This window comes from Lontra canadensis, unplaced genomic scaffold (genome assembly GCF_010015895.1).
Source record: "Lontra canadensis isolate GAN:19392208 unplaced genomic scaffold, GSC_riverotter_1.0 scaffold53, whole genome shotgun sequence".
In the NCBI taxonomy this organism is placed as follows: Eukaryota; Metazoa; Chordata; class Mammalia; order Carnivora; family Mustelidae; genus Lontra; species Lontra canadensis.
In genome coordinates, this window is record NW_022631047.1 from 8,800,963 (window position 1) to 8,826,895 (window position 25,933).

The 25,933-nt window shown below is 35.9% G+C and overlaps 1 protein-coding gene across 1 annotated transcript in view; it reads right to left on the reverse strand.

The window, feature by feature from the left end:
* Positions 1-25,933, reverse strand: part of LOC116877568 (ankyrin repeat domain-containing protein 26-like) — a 62,147-nt gene that overhangs the window by 22,205 nt on the left and 14,009 nt on the right. The window contains 10 exon segments of the mRNA XM_032874332.1: positions 1,427-1,578; positions 1,581-1,657; positions 2,885-3,102; positions 3,955-4,218; positions 18,382-18,534; positions 20,144-20,224; positions 20,227-21,111; positions 22,638-22,772; positions 23,507-23,684; positions 24,786-24,999. Coding sequence (XP_032730223.1) covers positions 1,427-1,578; positions 1,581-1,657; positions 2,885-3,102; positions 3,955-4,218; positions 18,382-18,534; positions 20,144-20,224; positions 20,227-21,111; positions 22,638-22,772; positions 23,507-23,684; positions 24,786-24,999 — 2,357 coding nt within the window.

The window sequence follows — 25,933 nt, forward strand, 5'->3', positions numbered from 1 at the left end:
AGTCTGCTTGAGACTCTCTCTCCCTCCTCTCTGTGCGCCCCCTTCCCCTGTAAAATAATTTTTTTTAAAGTGCAATTTAATTTTTAAAAAATATTTTTTTTAATTTTATTTTTTATAAACATATATATTTTTTCCCCAGGGGTACAGGTCTGTGAATCGCCAGGTTTACACACTTCCCCACACTGAAATGGATATTTTAATAATGATACACAATGGAAACTAGCTGCTACTTAGAGACTCCCTATTATTCCCATCTTAGTCATCAGTCATTCAAGTGCTGGCAAGGTAGATACATGTGAACTTCATTTTAAAAATTCCAATTGTGGGGCACCTGGGTGGCTCAGTCAGTTAAGGATCTGATCTTGACTTTGGTTCAGGTCATGATCTCAGGATCGTTGAGACTGAGCCCTGCATCAGGCTCTGTACTGAGTATGGAGCCTGTTTACCCTGTGCACCTCATCCCCCACCGCCAGCTTGCACACACTCTCTCTCTCCCTCTCTCTCTCTCTCTAAAAAAAAGAATCCAGTATTTGCTTGATTTAGCGATTTAGAAAATGCTCTACAATTGCTCAGCAAGACATTTTGTAGAAATTGAAATAGAAGTGTTATAAGTTTTAAAAAATGCTCCAAGTAAGAAAACAATTAAGGATGTACTCTCAGGGAAGAAAATGACAACAATTATAACTTAAAAAGAAAAATTAATCTTTTTAGCATTACAAGTTTATTAAATTCATAAAAAGGACTTATCATGGATTCTTTAAAATAACAAATATCCATATGTGATTAAGTGTTTGGATTCTTATTGTTCACTTATACATAGGGGTGGGAAAAATGGGTAACAGCGAACTTTAAAATTGTTATGAACCATTGTCAACCAGGAAATTAGTCAAAGCATCTAAGTATAGATTTCATTAGTGAGCAATAATATTTACTTTCTAAAATCGAATTTAGATGTAGGTTTTCAAGAAATTTAAAATGTGTCAGTTTTGAGGTGCCTGGGTAACTCAGTCAAGCGTCTAACTCCTGTTTTCGGTTCAGGTTATGATCTTAGGGTTGTGAGACTGGGCCCCATGTAGGGTTCCACACTTAGCAGGAAGTCTGCTTGAGAGTCTCACACTCTCTCCCCCTCTTGTACACTCTCTCTCTAAAATAAATAAAATCTTGAAAAAATAATAAAATATGTCATTTTAGTTATATTTATTGAATAAAGGTAATAATAGGTATGTATCTCTTGAAAGTAAGAGCTCCAGGAACTAAGAAAAAAAATCAAAATTTTTGTCTCATTTCTTTATTAGCACAAATAATTATGACTTTTACTTAGTGTGTATTAGCTAGCTAAACAACTCAGAATTTTACCAAATTAAAAACAAAAATTATATCAGAAATCTGAAACCCAAGGAAAAAAAGGTGAGATAATATAACTAACCTTGGTCAAGAAGGTCCCAATGTCATTACTTGAACGCCATGAGTTTGAGGTATGAATCACCACATTTTCTCTTAGAGCAACATTTCTATTGAATAGTGAACTATTATTACTAACATTTCTACTATAAGGTGGTGCTAGGGCTGGCCTCGTATTAGTATGTCAAGCAAAGTTTGCTTCTGCTGCTTCTCCACCAGAAGTTTGGTACTGGTCTCTGCCAGCCTCTCACTAGTCCTGTTAAGATTACAAAACACAATGCTTCATATTTCATTTCTCCCCAAATCATTTCTAAATTACTTGCATTTTTCTAAGTTTCCATAATAGTAAACAGAATGTGCCATTAAACAGTGTTTTAACATGGTAAATGTGAGAGAGCAGATCTTCTATGTATAATTATAGGTTTAAAACTGTTCTAAAGAAGTACATATATTTTTAGGGTTCCTAACTAATAAGAACTTCAAATTAAGGAGGGAGAGAAATGGCAATCAGTGATGTCCCTGGCTTAACAGGTAACACCTGCTGACTTCTGAATGGTTGTACTTAAAAGATTCTTGGGGATGCCATGACACGTACTTATATTTAGTAAACCAGTTTAGAGCTGTAAAAACAAACCATCCTGCGGGGTCTGGGTGGCTCAGTCAGTTAACCATCTGCCTTCAGCTCAGGTCAGGACCCCAGAGCCCTGGAATTGAGCCCCACACTGGGTTCCCTGCTCAGCGGGAAGCCTGCTTCTCCCTCACCCTCTGCCTGCTGCTCCCCTCTGCTCGTGCTCACTTGTTCTCTCTCTCTATCAAATAAATATATAAAATCTTTAAAAGAAAATAAAAATTAAAAAAATCCCTCAAAGACATTTTTCAAGCATTGGCTTTCACCACTCTTGTACATTTCACACATTACCTCAGAGAGATTGAGCACGTGGCTCTGAGGGATAATTGAGATGAACAATTGCTCGGGGAGAAGTAGATGGCAGAGTCGCGATCAGAAAGAACTGAAACAGGTCCAGAGGCGATTAGGTAATAACACAGATGCCAGGGCACTGGAGGTGGAATCTGCCCTTTCCGTCTTGACCTTTTGGGTTAAGGATGCACTCTTCCAAAAATACACTAACGTTAATAAATAAATATTAATAAACTCATTTCTATTCAGGGTAGTTCTGACAATTTTATAATAATATGCTGTCTAAATTATAAACCTTCAAACAATTAGCTTAAAGACTAGGAGATCAGATTAACTGAAAATATCCAAGGGAAAAAAATAAAATCATTTAAAACCAAAAAAAGAGAGATGCAAACTGTCTTGGACTAACATTTCAACAGTAAGTTCATTTACAAACATCATTTTTCAAAATTATACTATTGAGTTGGCTTTCACGTACTACTGATCTCATGAATGTGGCTCCATAAAAATTACGGTTTAGAGGCAAATTAATAAGCTAACTCTACTTTCTATGATTGTTTTAACTTGTTCAGTTCATTTGTCAATGACGTTCGATGTGTTACTTCTTCTAGGTAGAGGGGCTTATATCTGTCCAATTCTGTTTTAATAAGATCTTCTTGAGAACTTTCCATTTTGAATAATTCAAATTCCAGCTCTTTAATTCTGAGTTCCATTTGACTTCTTAGTGAAGCATTATTATTTTCTCTTAACTGTGCTAAGCTTTCTTGAGATGCTACTTGTGTCTAAAGCAAATTAAAAGCAAGTTTTAAAATTGTTACAACCTGGGTAACTACAGTATATTTCTTTCTTTTAGTTTTGTGTCAATGATTCAGAGAGCAATTTTTAAAGTGAAAAAAAAAAAGCTGAAATGTAAAATATTTATCATTAATGTGAAATTGAATTAAATGTGAATAATGTTCATTCTTACATTAGAACTCACGCAATCTGATAATTCAAAGAATAATAAAATCATTTAAATTTTTAAAAAAGTGAACAATACAACTTAAAAATAATTGAAGTACATGGTGTGCCTGGCTGACTCAGTCATCTGAGTGCCTGACTCTTGGTTTCTGCTCAGAGAGTGATCTCAGGGTCCTGGGATAAAGCCCTGTGTTGTACTCAGCATGAAGTATGCCTGGAATTTTCTCTCTACCTGTCCATCCCCCACTCGTGCTTTCCAAATAAATAATTAAGATATTTAATATAAAAAAAAAGGAATAATCCAAGTATGGTACAATTTTTTTTTTTTAATGTAGGCATGTTCAGAATGTAGCCCAAACAAACAACTGACGGCGCCACCCACGTACCCCATGGTAAAAATTTTTAAAGCACAATTTTTTCTTTTCCTCTCAATAGCCTTGTTTTATACTAACTGGTCTTAAAAAATAAAATGACTTTCCACTGTGAATCATTCTGACAGATCAATTTAGTGAGAATAATGATGAAAACTGAAATTTTTAGAAGGAAGGAACAAATGCTTCCAGAAATTTACCAAATTGCTATAAAGGAAGTAAAGGAAAACTCTATACTGCATATAACCAAAATGTAATTTGCAGTGAAATGAATTAAAGCATATTATAAATGAATAAATTAACCTGTAAAAACAGATTGACTTCTTTTAATTTTTCTGCTATGTTCAATCTTTCTTCAAGCTCCCATTTATACTGTTCTATTTCACTGTATTCTACCATGTTGACTTCTACACGACTTCTGAGGTTTACTACTTATTGTTCCAACTTCTTTTTTTTCTTCTCTAGCTTTTCACATTTTGTCGGTATTTCTTTCATAGATGATAATTCCTGAGTAAGAACCTGGTTTTTTGAAAACACAGTTTCCAGTTTTGCTGTAAGATCATCAACCTGCATGAATAAAATAATACAGTTTGGAAGTAGATTGAAAATAGTCTAATGCAAAATTAAGACCCAAATTTTTTTTTTTAAGATTTTAAATCTCTGCACCAAACATGGGGCTTGAACTCAAACCCCAAGATCATGAGTCACATATGTTACTGACTGCTCCAGCCAGGTGCTCAAATTTTAAAATAAATTCATGTGGAACTTCAAATAACTCAGAAAATCAAGAACAAAATTAAAACCACTAGGAGTTGCTAAAATCGATCTCTGCTGTCATCCTCTTTGCCACACATTTGTATTTGATTTTTATACTTTTATTTTTCTATGATTGTTTCAGATTTTTCCTCCATAAAATAACTGTAAGTCACGTCTTAGTAGAAAGTTTCTGAACCCTTCCCTCATCTTAACACTCCATAATTTTTTTAAAGATTTTATTTATTTATTTGAGAGGGAGAGAGAGCAAGACAGCTAGAGCGCAAGAACAGGGAGAGGGAGAAGCAGACTCCCCACTGATCATGAAGCCCAGCATGGGGCTCAATCTCAGCATCCCAGGATCACGACCCAAGCCAAAGGCACTTAACTGAGCCACCCAGGTGCCCTCGTACTCCATAAATTTTTAAAGAAGTTTTAGGAATACCATATTGGCTTATGTAGGTCTGAGCCAATAAATGCTTACCAAAATAAGACTTGAAAATAAGACTCTAATTAATGAATCTATAAATACTGATTCTAACGCCATTAGCCTTTTTCTGAATTACAAATGTTTTATGCTAATTTGAATTGCATTCTGAGGAGAAATGATTCACAAGGTTAAGAAATCACATCTCTCAGTAAAAAAATTTAGTGGGGAAAAATAATTTAGTGGGATGATCCATATATTTTTGGGCCAAAAAAAAAAATTCCTTAACTCAACAGTGTTACAATCCTTTGTAACTTCCCACAAAATAAGAGAATATACTAAGCAATGAAAACAACCAAAAAACTTGCTGGAGTTTCAGTGATGCTGAGTTGGGAAGAACTCCTTTCCTTTAGATATGATTGGTAAGACAAGGTGAGTGGATGTGGTGGTTTTATAAATTGACACTTCTCCCATGACAATCCCTCCCCTTAATATGTGCTAGCCTTAGTAACTGGTTCCTAGTGAACAGAATATGGCAGAACTGTTGTGTGATTTTTTAAAAATATTTTATTTATTTGACACAGAGAGAGAGAGATCACAAGTAGGTAGAGAGGCAGGCAGAGAGAGAGGGGGAAGCAGGCTCCCTGCTCAGCAGAGAGCCCAATGCGGGCTTGATCCCAGGACCCTGGGATCATGACCTGAGCCAAAGGCAGAGGCTTTAACCCACTGAGCCACCCAGGTGCCCCCTGCTGTGTGATTTTTAAGGCAAGGTTAGAAAATGTGATATTGCTTCCATCTGACTTCTTCTTCTAGGAAACCTCACCCTTACAATCCAGCTGTTATGGGAAAGCCCAGGCTACCTAGTGAGTCTTCATGGAAATATTCCAGCTGAGACTGCCCTAGCTAACATCCTAGCCAAAAGCCATCCTCAACAGCCAAACATGTGCATGAACAAGGTTTTAGATGATTCTAGTTCCCAGCTTCCAGTCATCCCACGTGATGGCAAATGAAGAAGCGAGTTGGCCTTACTCAGCCTTGTCCAAAGATTTGTGAACAAGATAAATGCTGTTTTGAGCCACTAGGTTTTGAGATGGTTTATTATACAGCAATAAATAACCGGCACAGATACTGATATTAAAAATGGGGTGCTGCCATAAAAAAAACCCAAAAAACTGAAACTAAACCTTCTTTGAACCAGGAAATGGGCGGAACCTGAAAGAAGATTAAGAGTGAGAAGTAGAGAAGAGTAAGAATGAAAACCAAAACGGCTTCCAAGAGACTGTTAGTGGAAACCTGATGGCCCTTGAAGGGGCTTACAGTAAAGGTTTCTAGATAAGTGAAGAAAATGACACTAGAGGGAAAAGGAACTCGTGCCACAAACCACTTGAAAGTAAAACCGATAGGAGAGATAAGCTTAAAGAAAGACTATTCAATATGAAGGAACAAGGACTTACTGGGTTCATCTATCTGTTCCTCATTCACAGCCTCTCCACCTGCTGTATTGTCAAATAATGCTAAAGTAAAGAAACGGCTTCTGGGTTAAAAGCAAATCCAGAAAGACATGGCCTATGGGTGAAGCCAAAACTATAAACCCTTTATTAAGACTTCAGAAGGATTTAAGGTGTGCCTCAAATTTCTTTAAGGATCTTAAGAGTATGAGAATTTTAAAGGCATTGTCGAATGAGAGCTTCGCAGGAAACCTGAGGTGAAAACTTATCTCAAAAAGACCCAGGAGAAATCCAATCATATTCACGGAAAACTCAAAAACGAAGAGAATTATAGTAGCAAAAACACTGTTTGCGAGCTTGGACTAAAAGAGACCAAGATAGTACAAACTAAAAATAGGCCTTTGAGACTTAGAAGTCCCACCAGGAGGAAGCAGGCTGAAAAAGCAGCTACAAACACAGGTCATTCCTTATGAAAAGGACAGAACCAAGAGCTCAAAGAGTAAAGCAAACAGCCGTGGAGAAGCATTCCCATGGTTAGGACTAAGTCCTCACTGAAGAACTGACAGCATGCTTCAGGGTGTGTTTCAAAACTGCTATGGACCAGTGTGCCTCCCATCTTCTTTCAACGGGAGAGTCCTTAGCAGGTTACCAGAGTGTTCCATTTTGAGTGGTAGAGCACTGTCTTCCTTAATTCCCAAGTGTTCAGGTGGAGAGGACTTGCACTCAAGGGACTATACCTTCAGGCACCTTATCCCTGCTGTACCTGATTAAGATGGTAAGATCTTGGACTCAAGCCCAAACCCAATGCCAGGAGAACTGAGATTTGTGGGAGGTATGGGGTGGGGGGAGGTGAGTGTATTTTTCATGTGGGAGGAATACAAAAAATTGTGGCCGGTGGGTAAATCATGCTGCTTTTTACATGTGTCCATAGGTTTTTAAATATTCATTCCGTTAAAAAAAAAGACCATGGGCCTACCTTCGTGACTTTCTCCTAACAGAATATGGTGAATGTGATGCTCTGTGTATTCCAAGGCTAGGTTACAAAAGACAATAGAGCTTCTGCCTTGCTCTGCAGCTCAGGCAGCTTTTTTGGATTGGAATTTAGCCCCCCATCTTGTAAGAAAATTCAGGCCACAAGGAGTCTAGTGTGCCAGTGTCAGTGTTTCGCTGCCTGCCCCAACTATAGTCCTAGGCAATAGCCAGCATCAACACCACCAGATGTGAGTGAACAAATCTTCAAACAGTTTCAGCCCCAAGCCTTTCAGCGGCCCCACCTGAAGCTAGGGGAAGAGAACAAGCTGTCCTAGCCACACTTTTCCTAACAGTAGATTTGTGAACAAAATAAATGTTATTTAAGCCACTAAACTTTGGGGAGTTTGTTAAGAAAAAACAAACAGATAGAAAAATGGATGACAAAAAGAGTTAATAAGATACATAACTTATATATTAGAAATTGGTCTCCATTAAAGTGGGAAGTAAAAAAGGTTAAGATTAATGTTTTTTAATTTTAAAAAATTTATTCTTTTGGGAGAGATACAGAGAGACAGAGCACAAGCAGGGGGAAAGGCAGAAGGAGAGGGAGAAGCAGACTCCCTGCTGAGCTGGGAGCCTGATATGGGACTCGATCCCAGGACCCAGAGATCATGACCTGAGCCGAAGGCAGACACTTAACCATCTGAGCCACCCAGGTGCCCCTAAGATTAATATAATAATGACAAACAGTGCTAATGAGAAGCAGCACATAACTAGAAGCAAGATCTAAGAAGTTTTTCTTTCCGTTTTCCCCCACTTAGGATGTCATTACCTGTACATTTTTAATATATGACCTTTATTATGTTGAAGTATGTTCCTTCTAAACCTACTTTGTTGAGGGTTTTTATCATGAATGGATGTTATACTTTTTTATCATGAATGGATGTTGTACTTTTTTATCATGAATGGATGTTGCACTTTGTCAAATGTTTTTTTTTTTTTTAAGATTTTATTTATTTATTTGACAGACAGAGATCACAAGTAGGCAGAGAGGCAGGTAGAGAGAGAGAGGGGGAAGCAGGCTCCCCGCTGAGCAGGGAGCCCGATGCAGGGCTAGATCCCAGGACGCCGGAATCATGACCTGAGCCGAAGGCAGAGGATTTAACCCACTGAGCCACCCAGGTGTCCCTCAAATGCTTTTTCTACATCTTTTGAAATGATCAGATGATTCTTCTCCTTTTATTAATTTGGTGTATCATAATGATTGATTTGCAGATATTAAAACACCGCCATAACCTAGGAATAAATCCCATTTGATCATGGTGATGATTTTTTTAATGTACTGTTGGATTCAGTTTGCAAGTATTTTGTTGAGGATTTTTGCATCCATGTTCACCAAAGATACTGGCTTATAGTTCTTTTTGTGGTGTCTTTGTCTTGTTTTGGTATCCGGGTAATACTGGCCTCATAGAATGAATTTGGAGTTTTTCCTTCCTTTCCTGTTTTTTGGAATAGTTTGAGAATAGGTACTAACTCTTCCTTTAAATGCTCGGTAGAATTTGCCTCTGGTCCTGGACTTGTGTTTGTTAATAGTTTTTTGATTAATGATTCAATTTCTTTGCTGCTTATCAGTCTGTTCAAATTTTCCATTCTTGTTTCAGTTTTGGTAATTTATATGTTTCTAGAATTTATCCATTTCTTCTACATTGTCCAAATTGTTGGCATATAGTTGTTCATAATATTCTTTTATAATTGTCTGCATTTCTGTGGTGTTGGTTGTTATTTCTCCTCTCTCATCTTTGATTTTTTTTGGATCCCTTTTCTCTTCTTTCTGATAACTGTGGCTAATTATCATATGGTTTCACTTATTTGTGGAGCATAACAAATAGCATGGAGGACAAGGGGAGATGGAGAGGAGAAGGGAGTTGAGGGAAATTGGAAGGGGAGGTGAACCATGAGAGACTATGGACTCTGAAAAACAATCTGCGGATTTTGAAGGGGCGGGGTGTGGGAGGTTGGGGGAACCAGGTGGTGGGTATTAGAGAGGGCACGTATTGCATGGAGCACTGGGTGTGGTGCAAAAACAATGAATACTCTTATGCTGAAAAGAAATTTAAAAAAAAAAAGAGTCTGCTGCTTAACCAACTGAGGTACCCAGGCACCCCTACTTCTGCTCTAATTTTTATTCTCCTTCCTTCTGCCGACTTTAGGCTTCATTTGTTGTTCTTTTTCTAGCTTCTTTAGGTGAAGGTTAGGTTGTTGTAGATTTTTCTTGTTTCTTCAGGTAGGCCTGTATTGCTATATACTTCCCTCTTAGAACCATTTTTACTGTATCTCAAAAGTTTGGGCAATTGTGTTTTCATTTTCATTTGCTTCCATGTATTTTTACATTTATTCTTTTATTTCCTCATTGGTCCATTCATTGTTTAGTAGAATATTACTTAACCAACATGTATTTATGGTCTTTCAGATTGTTCCTTGTGGCTGACTTCTAATTTAATAGTATTGTGATTAGAAAAGATGTCTGGTATGACTTCAATCTTCTTGTATTTATTAAGACCAGTTTTGTGGGTATTATGGAGGGCGAGTATTGCATGGAGCACTGGGTGTGGTGCATAAGCAATGAATTTTGGAACACTGAAAAAAATAATTAAAGAAAAAAAAAAGGCTTGTTTTGTGGCCCAATATGTGATCTATTCTACAGAATGTTCCAGAATGTGTATTCTGCTGTTTAAGGATGGAATATTTTGAATATATCTCTTTAGTCCATCTAGTTTAGTGCATTAATATAAAGCCACTGTTTCCTTGTTGACTTTCTGATCTGTCCCTTGATGTAAGTGGTGTGTTAAAGTACCAACTATTGATTATTTCTATTCCTTCCTAAAATATCCAAATTGTACATTGTCTTCATGGATACTTTTGCAATTAGGAATAAAAGCAATGAATTTCATTTAAAACATATATAATAAAAATAAAGTACCCTAGTATTATTGTATTATTATCAATTAGTTCTTTTATGTTAGTCATTAATTGTTTTATGTACTTGGGTGATCCCATGTTGGGTGCATAAATATTTACAATTGATAGCTCTTCTTTCTGTTAGACTGTCCTCTTTATTATGATATAGTGCCCTTGTCTCTTACTACACTCTTTCTTTCAGACTCTATTTTGTCCAATATAAGTTTTACTATTCTGGCTTTCTTTTGATATCCATTTGCATGACACACGTTTTTTCCATCCCCTGACTTTCAATCTGCAGGTGTCCTTATGACAAAAATAAAACTCTTGCAAGCGGCTTATAGATGGGTCTTGTTTTTTCTTCTTCTTCTTTTTTTTAATCCACTCTGACATCCTATGTCTTTTGATTGGAGCACTTACCCCATTTATATCCAAAGTAATTATTGATAGATATGTATTTGTCATTTTACTACTTGCTTTGTGGTTGTTTCTGGAGATTTTCTCTGATTATTTTCTGTGTCTTCGATATTTTACTGGTTTTCTTTAGAGATATATTTGGACTTCTTTCTCCTCTTTGAGTGTTTATCAGTGGTTTTGTTTTCTTTTTAGGGAGGGCACGAGTGGAGTAGGGAGAGGGAAAAAGAATCTTAAGCAGACTCCATGGTTGGAATAGAGTGCAGTGCAGAGCTCAATCTCACAACCCTGAGATTATGACCTGAGCTGAAATCAAGTCAGATGCTTAACCAACTAAGCCACCCAGGCACCACTATTTGTGTTTTTTGATATATAATTTGTATATAACCTCTTCTGCATATAGCAGTCTATATTAAGCTGCTGGTCATTTAAGTTTGAGCCCATTCTTTTCTCTTCTTCTCCCCATGCTTTAGATAAGGTATTATATTTTATATCCTCTTTTTCTGAGTTCCTTAACTTATTTTTTATATAAATGTTCATTTTTGCTACTTTTGTGTTTCCTGCCTTTATACTGTCACTTTTGGTCTCTTCCTTCCACTCAAGGAGTCCCCTTTAATATTTCTTGTGGGGCTAGTTTAGTAGTCACAAACTCCTTTAGTTTTTATCTGGGAAACTATCTCTCCTATTCTGAGTAATAGGCTTGCTGGATAGAGAATTCTCGGCTACAGATTTTTCCCATTCACCACATTGAATAGATAATGCCATTCCCTTCTGGCTTGCAAAGTTTTTGCTAAAAAAGTTCCTGATAAGCCTTAAGGGGTTTCCCCTGGAAGTTACTGACTTGCTTTCTTGCTTTTAAGATGTTTTCTTTATCAGTATATTTTGCACATTCAGTTACAGTATGTCTTGGTGTTGACCTGCTTTTGTTGATTTTGATAGTTTTCTGTGTCTCCTGGATCTTGGTGTCTGTTGCATTCCCTAGATTAGGGAAGTTTTCTGCTATTATTTCTTGAGATAAATTTTCTTACACCTTTTTTCTCTCTTCTTCTACTGGGACTCCTATAACATGAATGCTATTACATTTGATGGAGTCACTGAGTTCCCCAGGTCTGGTCTCATTTTGCATAATTCTTCTTTCTCTCCCTTCTTCAGCTTCATTGCTTTCCACTACTTTGTCTTCTAAGTTGTTAATTTGTTCCTCTGTTTTTTTCCAGCCTGCTGTTCATTGCATTAGGTGTGTTTCTTATCTCATTTCTTCCACTCTTCATCTCTGATTCTTTTTTAACTCTTTTATCTCTGTTGTAAGGGTCTCACTGATCTTGTCCATTCTTTTCTCAAGTCCAGTGAGTATCCCTATGATCACTGCTTTAAATCCTCCAACAGGCATGACATTTACATCTGTCTCACTTCAATCTCTGGACCCATGGCTTTATCCTGTTCTTTCATTTGAGATAAATTCCTCTGTTTTATCATTTTATCTAAGTCTCTACCAGCTTCTCTGTGTTAGAAATGCCAGTTATGTCATCTGCTCCCAAAAGTAATGGACTTATGAAAAAAGACGTCATATAGTGCCCAGGGTCTCGTGCTTAGGGGAGTATCTTTAGTGTGTGCTGCATGCACTCTGCTGTTGTGTTCTGGCTGCTCTATCCTTCAGGCCACACATCTGCAGAGGCTCTCCCTAACTGCTGTGGGCAGTGTTTGGTACCTGGCCTGAATGTAGCAACTTTTAACTAGGTGTGCTCTGGTGTGCTTGTGAAATGAGACCTGTCACCACCTCCACCGGAACTGAGGCCCTCCCGAATCTGGTCAGATGTGGTGACTTGTGCTGGGGCTTGTGCTGATTTTCTGGGGGAAAGGCCTGCTGTGGTGGAACTGAGGCAAGAATGGTTGAGCAGGGCAGTTCCACTGGAGTGCAAGGTGTAAGCAGATTAGGCAGCCAGTGTCAGAGCTGCACTGCTTCCCACAGATGGCTCTGTAAACTTGTGCTGAGGGGCAGTGGAGGGAAATGGTACCAACTGGTTCCTTTTTTCCTAGAGAGGGGTCTCTGCGAACACTGCCTCTCAGGGAAATGCTCTGAGAAGAGTGAGTAATTTCCCTACTGTATGTCCCAGACACTGTTCAGATCACTGTTTCCATGCTGTATGCTCCCAGGTTGTTTGCCTGCCTTCTCTCTTAGAGCAGCACAGCGCCCTACAGGCTCTATCCCAGCCAAGCCCAATGACCTTTAGAATTCCAGGTTTTAAGCCCCCCTATGTAAGAACTCATGAAATTAAGCTCCTCTCACTTTCCAAGCCAGTGGCTACTGGGAAACATTCTCTTCGTGCAGTCCCATGTCTCGCTCCTGCCCTTCTCCATGACCATGACTCCTTCTCCTCTGCAGCAGTCAGGATCTGTTTCTCTCCTAAACCACATCTCTGTACTTCCTACCTTCTTTGATGTGGCATCTTCTCTCTAATAGTGGACTTTGTTCTGTTAGTCTTCAGGTATTAGGTGAACCTAGGCTCCTCTTACTCTGCCACCATCTTCCTTTCTCTTAGGATATTTTTCTAAGATTCCCTTCAATAAAAATTATTACAACTGGCAGGAACACCTTTATAGAATTTCCCCTCAAGTTAGGGGAAAAGAAAAACTCACAAGCAGAGAGACAATATGCCACTTCCAGTCTGCCAACGGGAGAAGAATTAGGCACAAACAAGTCATCTACAAGAGAATGGGAGCAGGGGACAACAGTCGAAAAGACTGCTGCACCAAACAACTCCTCAGTCGCACTTATATTAGATAGAAACAATAGCCCACAGAAGAGCGGATGAAGGTCAAACATTAGTCGCCTATCTTGTGGACAAACAAGGAGGGTAAAGTTTATAGTTAACCAAGCACATTCAAAGGACTCATCTAACTAACAACGGGCGCTTCTGGGAAGAAAAATGAGAGACAACGGAAAAGGGAAGCAGGCGGTATTTCGTTCCACCCTGAGCAGGCCGGATGTTCCCAGCTGCTCTGCTTCTGTGAAGCGGGCAGCGTTCTGCCCTGAGTGAGCCAGGCATCCCCAGCTGCTCAGCTGCATGGTCATATATCGTCCTTTCCCCCAAAGACCTGTTGCCAGTATGTGTTTTTCCTAAGGCCATATCTAAATGTGCTTGGTAACCAGTAAAATCCTCCAGGGGTGATAGTTTAAGTAATACATTGTTCTGAGGGGCAGTTGCAACAATATGATTTGAAATATAATAGCTGAAAAACTAGATATAGTTTAATAACCAAAATTTGACCTTTTACCTGATCTCCATTAACTGAAATTCTAAAAGAAATAGGCAGCTTTAAGTATTTTAAAATCAATCTAATACTCAATCTTTATTCTGCTTTCATCAGTGAGGAAATAAAGAGAACATTATGGAATCATTTTTATCTTTTCAGTAGCAAACCAAATGTACTGTCCTTTGGCACTATTTAAATTAAATATAACTTCTCCTTTATCTTAGTCCAAGCTTGTTTATGTGGGGAGGTAAGTAAGACCATCTCTTCTTTATGTTGTGCCACAAAGCTTTCCCATATCATACAAACAGGCTTTGAAATTTTTTTTGGAATTCAAACTGATTATCTACTATTTGTCTCTGATAACTCCATTAAATAAAACCTGATAATTTACAGCTGTATTCTTGAAATAATATAATAAATGTTTATTCCATTAATTGCGTATTGAGCTGTTAAAGTACATATCTTTTTATTTAAACTAAAAGAAGACGGATAAAGACAACTGTGTTTTCTGAGAATGTAGGATCTGTGCCAAGGACAGGATCAAAATCAGTGTTATGCACAAGAACCAGGTCAAAAGAGTATCTAACTGTGAGTTGCAATTTTGGATTAGCAAGATTTCAAAACAGGAAAGCTGAAGGCCCAGAGTTCATCATTTCCTTCCTAGATGGTGAAATTTTTGGATGAGTCTACACTTTATAACAAGTTCATAAAACATAATGAAGTAAATAGTAGACAGCAGATCCTACAACCAAGATTTGATGAAAATGGATATGCTAGGCACTGAGTGAGAGACTAAAGATATGAATGAAGAAAAGAAACAGGATTCTATCTTTTTGAGCCTAACTTCTCATCATATCATGGAGTCAGCAAGGCATAATTGGTAAAAGTCTCATTTTTAAGAAGCAAAAAATGTCTACAGGAGTAAAGTTAAGTTCTACTACAGTGACTTTTTATTATTACATAAGTGAGTGAGTAATTTGCAAGACAACTAGGGAAGATCATAAAATTTGATTGGATAGTGACATAAAGATAGACATATAGATCAATGTATTAGAATTGACAGTCTAAAAAGAAATTGCTTCATTATGGTGAACTGACATTCAATGAGGGTATAAAACAATTGAATGGAATAAGAATAGTCTTTTTAACAAATGGTACTGGGACAAATGGATATCCACATGCAAAGTAATAAAATTGGACCTCTACCTTATAGCATATATACAACATTAACTCAAAACATAAGAGCTAAAACTATAAAACTCTTAGAGAAAAAACATAAGTATATCATTTGTGACTGGATTTGGCAACAGTTTCTTAGATATGACACTAAAAGACAAAAAAAGATTAAGTATATTTCATCAAAATTAAAAACTTCTTTGCTTCAAATGTCACCATCAATAAAGTGAAAAGGCAAGCTACTGAATAAGAGAAAAGATTTGAAAATCTTTTATCTGATAAGGGATCTGTATTTACGATATGCAAAGAACTCTTACAATAATGAAAAGACAATTCAATAAAGAAATGGGCAAAGTAATTGATTTAGTCCTTAAGGAAGATATAGAAATGGATAATAACACACATAAAAAGATGAGATGCTCAACATAATTAAGTTTTTGTGTTTTTCTTTTTAACATTTTATTTGTTTATTTGACAGACAGAGAGAACACAAGCAGGGGGAGCTGCAGAGGGAGAGGGAGAAGCAGGCCCTCTGCTGAGAAGGGAGCCTAATGCAGGGCTTGATGCTGGAGGCATCACAATTCCAGACTTCAAGCTCTATGACAAAGCTGTCATCATCAAGACAGTATAGTACTGGCACAAAAACAGACACATAGATCAATGAAATAGAATAGAGAGCCCAGAAATGGACCCTCAAGTCTATGGTCAACTAATCTTCAACAAAGCAGGAACGAATGTCCAATGGAAAAAAAGACAGTCTCTTCAAGAAATGGTGTTGGGAAAATTGGACAGCCACATGCAGAAGGATGAAACTGGACCATCTTCTTATACCACACACAAAAATAGACTCCAAATGGATGAAATACTTCAATGTGAGACAGGAATCCATCAAAATCCTTGAGGAGAACACAGGCAGCAACCTCTTTGACCTCAGCCACAACAACTTCTTCCTAGAAACATCACCAAAAGCAAGGGGAGCAAGGGCAAAAATGAACTATTGGGACTTCATCAAGAGCAAAAGCTTTTGCACAACAAAGGAAACAGTCAACACAACCAAAAGACAACTGACAGAATGGGAGAAGATATTTGCAAATGACATATCAGATAAAGGGCTAGTATCCAAAATCTATAAAGAACTTATCGTACTCAACACCCAAAGAACAAATAATCCAACCAGGAAATGGGCAGAAGACATGAACAGACATTTCTGCAAAGAAGACATCCAAATGGCCAACAGGCAGATGAAAAAGTGTTCAACATCACTTGGCATCAAGGAAATATAAATCAAAACTACACTGAGATACCATCTCACACTAGGCAGAATGGCTAAAATTAACAAGTGAGGAAACATCAGGTGTTGGCAAGGATGCAAAGAAAGGGGAACCCTCCTACACTGTTGGTGGGAATGCAAGCTGGTGCAGCCACTCTGGAAAACAGCATGGAGGTTCCTCAAGAAATTGAAAATAGAGCTACCCTATGACCCAGCAACCACACTACTGAGTATTTACCCTAATGATACAAATGTAGGTATCCGAAGGGGCATGTGCATCCAAATGTTTATAACAGCAATGTCCACAATAGCCAAATGATGGAAAGAACCTAGATGTCCATCAACAGATGAATGGATAAAGAAGCTGTGGTATATATACACAATGGAATATTATGCAGCCTTCAAAAGAAATGAAATCTTGCCATTTGCAACGATGTGGATATTATGCTGAGGGAAATAAGTCAATCAGAGAAAGACAATTATGATATGAGCTCTCTGATATGAGGAATTTGAGAGGCAATGTGGGGGTTTTGGGGAGTAGGGAAAGAAAAAATGAAACAATATGGGACTGGGGAGGGAGACAAACTCTTAATTTCAGGAACCAAACTGAGGGTTGCTGGAGGGGAGGGAGATGCGAGGGATGGGGTGGCTGGATGATGAACATTGGGGAGGGTATATCCTATGCTGAGTGCTGTGAATTGTGTAAGACTGATGAATCACAGACTTGTACCCCTGAAAAAAAAGACTAAGAGAGAGTGAAATCAACCCAATTAACTGAGAGGATAAAATGTGATGGCAGGGAAATAAAAAGAGATGTCCAGACAATAACTAAATGAATGTTCACAGCAGCATTATTAATGGCCAAAAAGTGGAAACAACCCAAAGGTGCATCAAATGATGAATGAACAAGGGTTTTAGCCCACAATGGAGTACTGTTTGTTAATAAGGAATGAAGCACTGATATATGCTATGACACAGATGAACCCTAAAAACATTAAGCAAAGGAAGCTAGTCACAAAGGACCACACATTGTGTGATTCCCTATATATGAAATATTCAGAATGGGCAACTCTATAGAGGTGGGAAGTAGACTGGTGGTTGCCTGAGCCTGGGGGCAAGGACTAAGGGCTTCTTTTCAGGGTAATTAAAATGTTCTACTTGATGGTAGTAATGGTTGCACAACTCTATCAATATACTCAGAAACATTGAACTACACATATTAAATGGGTGAATTGTATGGAATGTGTAATCTATCTCAATAAAGCTTTAAAAAAATCCAATGGCAAGACCTAGATAATTTTCTTAATTCTCTCTGTTGGGTGTATATAGTATACATGATCTAAATATTTCTGTGCATTTATTATATATTGAAAAGGAAAAGAAAATGAAGGAAATGCCTAAGTTCAACTGGTTTGTGAAATCACTTTTCTGTACAAGTTATCCTGAAATCAGTACAGATTCTGTATCCATTCAAAAAAGTGAAGATGAGAAATAAGACAATTTTCTGAAACAGTCCATTAAACATTATCTTCTGCTTTCACACGGCTTAGCTTATCATGGTAACAGAGATATCATTAAAAAACATTGTTTAGGGCACCTGGCTGGCTCAGTTGGTTAAGCATCCAACTCAGGATTTTAGTTCAGGTCAAGATCTTATGGGTCATGGAATGAAGCCAACGTGGGGGCCTCTGTGCTGGGCAGGGGTCTGCTTGAAATTCTCTCCATCTCCCTTTGCCTCTCTGCCCCTCCTCCACCACAAATAAATAAATAAATCTTTAAAAAATTATTTAGTAGGAAAAAAGTCTCAATTTCTGTGAGGAATGACGTGTAAGTTTCAACTTTCCTAAGGGTAACTACTATAAGAAAAAACAGTATAACACAAATAGCAGAATGAAAGTCAAAGTTTAAGAAATAAGTACACTGTGAAGATACTAAAATTATACTAAATTAATTATAATGAAAATACAAAAGGAAGTGGTCCATGGAAATAAGCATCCTAAAACACTTCATATTATTTAACCAACTACAGATTAACTTGACATGTTACATTTCATACATACCTGATTCCTAATCTGAGCCAGTTTTCTCTTTAAGTCTTGTACCTCATCTTCTAAATTCATACGACAACGTGATGTCACCTCCAGTGAAGCCTCTGACATAGATTGTGTTTTTAGGGTATCGGCCATTTCTTCTTGAAGTTGTCTCACAGCTACCTAATAAGACATTTCTTTTACTGGTTTTATAAATCATCTTACTATTAAATTATGTTAACAATATATAACTTTAACCTATGTACTTAGAAAATTTCACTACAAACATCAATTCATCTCCTTTTCCTAACATGTACACATTATGGCTGTTAAATGAATTTGGTTAAAGACACAAAAAGATGTTATCCTGCCTAGTCAGTATTATGTTACTTAGATAATTAATTCAGCCCCATTATCCATTCCTTGTGGATGAATTTTCCCAAAGCTTCCCAATCTACTGAAGTCTCAAAAAGAAATGAGTATATAGGTGGAACTAACATTGGTAAATTCTACATTATGAAATGTTTTCCCTCTTTTTTATTAGAGGCTTCAATTAAAGTCAGATTTCTTCACATATTCAATCCTCTGCTCAAATCCTTTTAATAGATAACTATCTCAGATCATAAGTGAAGTCATTCTAATGGCCTTCAAGACCCTAGATAACCTGGCTTTCACCTCTCTCTCTGACCTCAGCTCCCTGACCTCCATTCCTGCTACACAAGAATCCTGCCACCCCTCATTAATCTGAAAATGGAGATCCAATGCCCAATTAATAAATTACAGAGGTACAATTCTCTTTGTGTTGGACAAACTTATGCCCACATGATAGTAATCGAGCTTTGAAATGAGCAAATTATTTGTAAAATTGCTTAAAAAATTATAAATAGCAGTGGGAAGATTAAATCAAATATAGTTTTGCTAAAGCTCACCACAGTTGTCCCAAATTATGATTTAATGAAAAGTAAGTGCCTTCAAAGGATTAAAAGGTCATAAGAACAGATGATTTCAGACTAAAAATTCAGATTTATATAAATAAGAATAAAATTATACCAACCTAAAATGTATAAAAAGCTACCATGTATAGTTTGCATAAATATATAAATGTATAAAAATATATATGTCTATACACATATACATATATTTATACTTATAAATATATACTTATACTTATGTATATATGTATAAAAAGTACTGAGATACTGTACTTTTTATTCAGTTCATTTGGGAAATCTGGAGCTGTCCAGTTAATGCACTTAATTGAATCTCAATTTCAAAATACTCATTGTAGTATTTTGAGCATTTTCCATTTATCTGTTCATCATGGTATTAAAATGTGATGACAATGATTAAAATTATTTTAATAATTTTAGCAGTATAAGATTAAATTATTAATATCAGCCTACTATCTATTAACAATTTATAACTTAACTTCTTAAACTTTCATAGAAGACAGAACAATTTTATTCAAATTAAAGCACCTCTCAAGTCTAATTTTTATTGGCTGGATACAAGTTATGCTGACTTACAATCTATATATTTTTTATATTCAACTAGATTCAAAATTCAGCTATAATCATTTAGGTCATGATCTCAGGGTCATGAGGTGGAGTTCCCCAATGTGGAGCCCTCCTTGGATTCTCTCTCCCTCTACCTCTGCTTCACTCCCATTCATGTGCAGGTGCACTCTTTCTCTCTAAAATAATAATAATAATAACAACAAAAACCCATAATCAAATATTACTTTGAATTTTCTCAGGAAGCTTGAAAAATATTTATCTTTCTGGATACTTACTTCTCTTTCTATTTCCTCCTTTTCATACTCATAAATTCTTTCTTTTAAAAGATTATGTTCATTGATTAACTCTTCTTGCTCTTTCTTCTTCTTGCTTCTATTACAAGAGCTTGCTTTTGACGTTCAGCTTGAAGTTTTTTTGTAATATCCTGAAATTGGTCTTGGATGTTAATTACTACCTTTTCTTTACTGGAAGCTTTGTTGTGAGCATCATCTAGTTGCTGTTGAAGCAACATATTTTCACTTTGTAGTTGAGATAATCTCTCCTTTAAGGATTCCTGCTTCCCAGTGTATTTACTCACTTTATCTTGTGCACTTTGATATGTGTGTAAAATTTCCTTTTTCTGACACTGTGTTTGACTTAGGTCTCTTTGTACATGTTCTAAAACCAAAGTCTTTTCTCTGAGAGCATCTCTTGTGCGATGGAGCTCAGTTTCCAGAGTATTAAATTTACTTTCAGCTTCAGAAATGTTCTGAGAAAGAAGCTCATTATCTTCTTTTAGGTTAGACACATCAAAATTCAATTTGTCCTGTACACAAAATCATTTGCCTTTTGCTCTCTGGGAAGCAAGTTCTAGGTCTCTTTTTGATGTCTGACTTTGGTCTTAATCCTGTATAGCAGCAGCTAGTCTAGCACGGTACAATTTAACTTTTTTATCCAGTCTTTCTTTATTTTGCTTGTCATTCTCGAGTTTAGACTTTAGCATTGTGTTCTCAATGGTCAGAGCATTAATCTGTCCACTGTGTTGGAGTATTGTTTTTGTTAATCTTTCCTCATTCAGTTTTATGGTCTTTTGAAGACTGACATGCTTTTCTTTTAAAATTTCAATGTCTTCACAGTATTTCCTTTCTTTCTCCTGGTTCCAGTTATTTATTGTGTCTATTTTCATTCCGAGCATAGTGATTTGATCCTCCAACATGTATTTTTTATGCAACAGATATTTTTCATTTTCCTGACTATTAGAAATCTAAGTAAAACAAAGGAGACTTTTAGTTGGAACACAATAAAATGACATTATGACGATTTTTCTCTGAAATTACAGAATAAACTACATTTATACAATGACTAGATTGCAGTAAGTAGATATTGAACGGGAAAAAAATAAAGTTGGGTCCAAACCTCAAACTTTATACAAGCATAAATTCCCAAAGCTTCAAAAATTTAACTGAAGACAATGAATGCATGAAAGGAAAAAAGAAAGCAAGACAAAATTTTTAAGAATCTCAGAATTGGAAAGTTCTTTCTCCAATTTATAACAAACCCAGAAAGCCTGAAATAAAAGATTAATAAATCTGACTACACTAAGAATCAAGTTTATAGTGTGACATCTAACACAGGTACACCACAGTAAAATCCTTAGTTCTGCATATATTTCAACAGATTAAATTTCCTAAAATTCTTTTTCCTCACAATAGTCCATAGAAATTCTACTTTTCTAACATTTCTATAGTCAGTTATAAGAGTTAAATCTACTGATAACTGACAAATCTAAGCCCTGTACTATAAACACTTCTATATACATCAATGAACTCTTTTAGTTATCACAATTCTAGAATGGAGAGGTTCAAAATATTAAGTGAGCTTCAGGACTTCCTGCAGGTCTTCTTACTCCACTACTAGTGCTCGTGCACGAAACTAGAGCTCTTCTCTAGTGTAAATCATAAAGACAAAAGAAGCCTCATATTTCACATAAAATACCAATGGCAAATAAGGTAAAATTTTCTTAGAAAAATCACGAGATTATTTGCTGCTGCAATAAATATTTTTCCTCATCATGATGTTTAAAATGGTAATAAATATAAAATAGGGAAAATACACTAAGCTATTTTATTAGGAATAAAATACTCATCAATAAATCATCATTAGCATATGACTGTTTCAAAGGCACCTTATAATGAAATAATATACTACTTGGAGCAAATTGCTACTTTTCTCAAAAGTAAGAGACAAACATCCAAAATAAAGTCTCTGAACAGGCTACACATTTCCTCCTGTTCATCTGTGGAAGTGTTAAGCTAAACAAGAGAGAGGTGAGGAAATAACTGCCAAAAACTGAAACATATGTTGTTAGTTGCAACAGTTTTGAGCTTATGATTATGGAAAATAATAAAAGCTTCTCCCTTTGGATGAAGACATTAAGAATGTCATTATTTGATTCTTGCAGATGAATACATTTAAATTAAGAATATTACTTTATCCACTGGACCCAAAATGCCACTGACCCCTATGCCCCCCTAAAATGTGCCCCCCTAAAGCACATATATATATATGCTTTAAAAATCCTCTATGCCCTCCATGATCTGCAGTGTTGTTTTTTAAAAAAATATATATATATAAATATATATACATGTGTGTATATATATTTATACATATATATACACACATGAAGAAAAAAATTTATATGCATGGAGAAAAAGAATAATTTCAAAAAATAAAATATATACACATACAAATACATACACACACATACTTCAAAATAATTAAAGAAAATACCACAGAACTCCTTTTGTTATCCATTTCTACCTCCTTTTGTTTGCAGAGGTGATTGTTTAGAATTCTATCTTGTAATATTCTGGCATCCTGTTCTCAACAAAGTTGTTTCTTAGTATCATTCCATTCTTCCACAGCCTCAAGACATATTTTCATTAGGATTTTGGATGACACCGTTAAAAAAAAAAAATCAAAAGTTTAAGAGAACTTAAAAAAAATGTTCAAAAGAAGTAGCCTTTTTAAATACAAGGATTTTTATCCTACATGAATAACTCAAATTTTAATTTAAATGACAGCTAAATTTGTCATAGAGTAAAAATACAGGTAGATATAGTATGTGAAATAAAATTTCTTTACAAAACATTTAACTAATTCCATCATAGTCTCAAGGTCATTTAGCCTGTATTTTAATATAAAAAATCCAAAATTGGGGTACCTGGGTAGCTCAGTTGGTTAAGTGTCCTACTCTTGGTTTCAGCTCAGGTCATGATCTCAAGGTTTTAAGATCCAACGCTGAGTCAGGCTCTGCATTCAGAGTCTGTTTGAGATTCTTTCCCCTCCCTTTCCCTCCCCCTCTACACATTCCTCTACTCATGCTCTCTCTCAAAAAATAAATAAAATCTTTAAAAAAAAGAGCCAACATGCATATTTATCTCAATTTACCCTCCATCCCTTCATTCAGAAAATATATAGAGAGCTTATATGAGAAGCCAAGAATTCCAATAAATTAATGATTTTAGCTATAAATATCATAGTTCCTATTAGTATAAAACTAATTTTTAAATTATTTTATACCTAAGTAATATACATTAAATCAAAGGGATATTATAAATAATAGTGATGGAAATATGCAATTTTTATCAAAGACTTACCTGATTGAAATACTTTCTTACAGTCCTCAATTTCATATCTAGGGTTCTAAGATTAAGTTCTTGTTTCATTTCAACTTCTTTATTATACTGCTCTTCTTTTCTTGTTAGTTGCTCCTGAATCTTTTCATATAACATTTCAGCACTTGTTGTTCTTTCTTTTATTTGTTTTAAAGTAAATCTGCAAATAAATGTGCAAATAAATTTTCAGATTTGTTTTGTAAGCAATAAAAAGCTCATGTTATGATCTGGTTCCACATATGCTGGTCTATTATCCAAATGAAATTTCTACATTCTCATTTTTTTTCCTTTCTAGGGCTCATGTTTTTAATTTCTCACTTCAATCTCTTCCAAAAGATATATATAGAGTTGAAAAGAAGCAATGAAAAAGCATTATGCTGCTTAGTATAATATCTCTGGGAGATATCTCTGGGAGATACTGTAGTGAAAGGAATTTAGAAATTATTCAAGAAAGAATGGAAAATTATTGTTTTTTCCACATAGTCATAATTACTCCCCCAATAGAAGAGATAATTTAGTTACTATTTTAAGAGAGAAGTTGCTGTTTATAAAGAATTTATAATTCATATAAGAGAGATGCTGAAAAAACATAGCAGTAATCATTTTCCATTTTACTTTTTAGTCACACTGTATGTTTAAAACTAATTTTTAAAAATTTTTCTGTCTTGAGAAAAATGGCCATTTTATACTGTTGATGGGTCCAATTTAAAAATAGGATCAAAGAACTTTTTAAAAAATTTTTATACTTTAAGAAAAAAAACACTACATTGAAGAATTTATTCCAAGTAACCAGAAATGTAGAAACAGGTTTATATAAAAGACATTCCTTACAGCATTAATTAAAGCATAGAAAAGTGGGGGGGGAAACCCAAAATTCAATTTGTTAAATAATGAGGTTTCCACATGGTGGATTTCTATATGGTCATTAAAATTATGATTTGGAATATTCATTAAATTATTAGAAGTATTCACTGTTAAGAACTTGCTGTATTATTTTGAAGAATCTCATACTTCACAATACTAAAGAAGCTTTCTTCCCTATAAAATCCCAGAAGGTAAGTTAGCAATTTCAAAACTTCTACACATCTGTAGTATAAAAGTAAATAATTCAAGGGGTGCCTGGCTGGCTCAACTGGTAGAGCATGTGACTCTTGATCTCACGGCTGTGAGTTCAAGCCCCACATATATTGGGTGTGGAGCTTATTTAAAAAAAAAAAAAAGTAAGTAGTTCAAGTATTTCCTTAAAACCAAGATATCATACCTCAAACTGCAGAGTTCTTGCTCCCATTCTACTTTTTCAAACTCCAACTTTGATATCATTTCTTTTGTTTCTGATAGCTGCTTTTGTAGTCCATTAGCCTTATTTTCAATTTTAAAAATTTTTTCTTTTAAGTTGTCCACAGTGATTTTTTTAAGTTCTATTAATCTTTCGTATAAAAGAACTGCATCCTGGATTTTCAATAAACTGACATAATCTACATCAGAGAAAAAACAAAAACAAATAAAATATATAGGGCACCTGGGTGGCTCAGCTGGTTAAGCATCTGACTCTTGGTGTCGGCTCAGGTCATAATCCCAGAGTTGTCAGATCGAGAACTGCATTGGGCTCAGCTCAGCATGGAGTCTGCTTGAGATTCTTTCCCCTCTCTCTCCTTCCACCTCTGTTCTTTCTCACCCCCCAGTCATACTCTCTCTCCAGTAAATTAACTATTTAAAAAAGAAAAAGAAATAAAATATATGAGTACTTTTTCCATATAAAGGACTGTATGCTTTCACATTCACTCATTCATACATTAAATAAATATATATTGAATGATTTCAATATAAAATATATTACTGGGATGCCTGGGTGTCTCAGTTGGTTAAGCATCTGCCTTCAGCTCAGGTCATGACCTCAGGGTCCTGGGATCAAGCTCTACATTGGGCTCCCTACTCAGTGGGGAGTCTGCTTCTCCCCCTGCCTCTTCCCCCTCCCCCAGCTTATGCACTCTGTCTCTCAAATAAATAAAATTTTAAAAAAAAGATATTACACTAAGTTCTGCAGATCTCTGGCTTTTATTTAGCTTAAAGTCTAGTGAAGGAGAAAACAATTATAAATTCAGATAGTTCCTATAATAAAAGAGTTCTGTGATCACATAACATAACTTGATCTACAGTGGGAAGGGAAGATTTCCCTGAGGAAGAGATAACGATTCTGAGAAATGAAGGAGGAGCAGGAAGCAGGTGAGCAAAGGAGGAAGGAGAGCATTAAAGACAGTCTACAGCACGTGCCAAAGTTCTATTGCAATCTGCTTCTGGCCAAGATGGAGTAACAGGTACTGATTTATCTTCCTATCTGAAAAAAGCCAAACAAAAACAGGTAAAATAGACTTTAAAATCATTTTCAAGAAAAAGGAATTCTAGCAATGA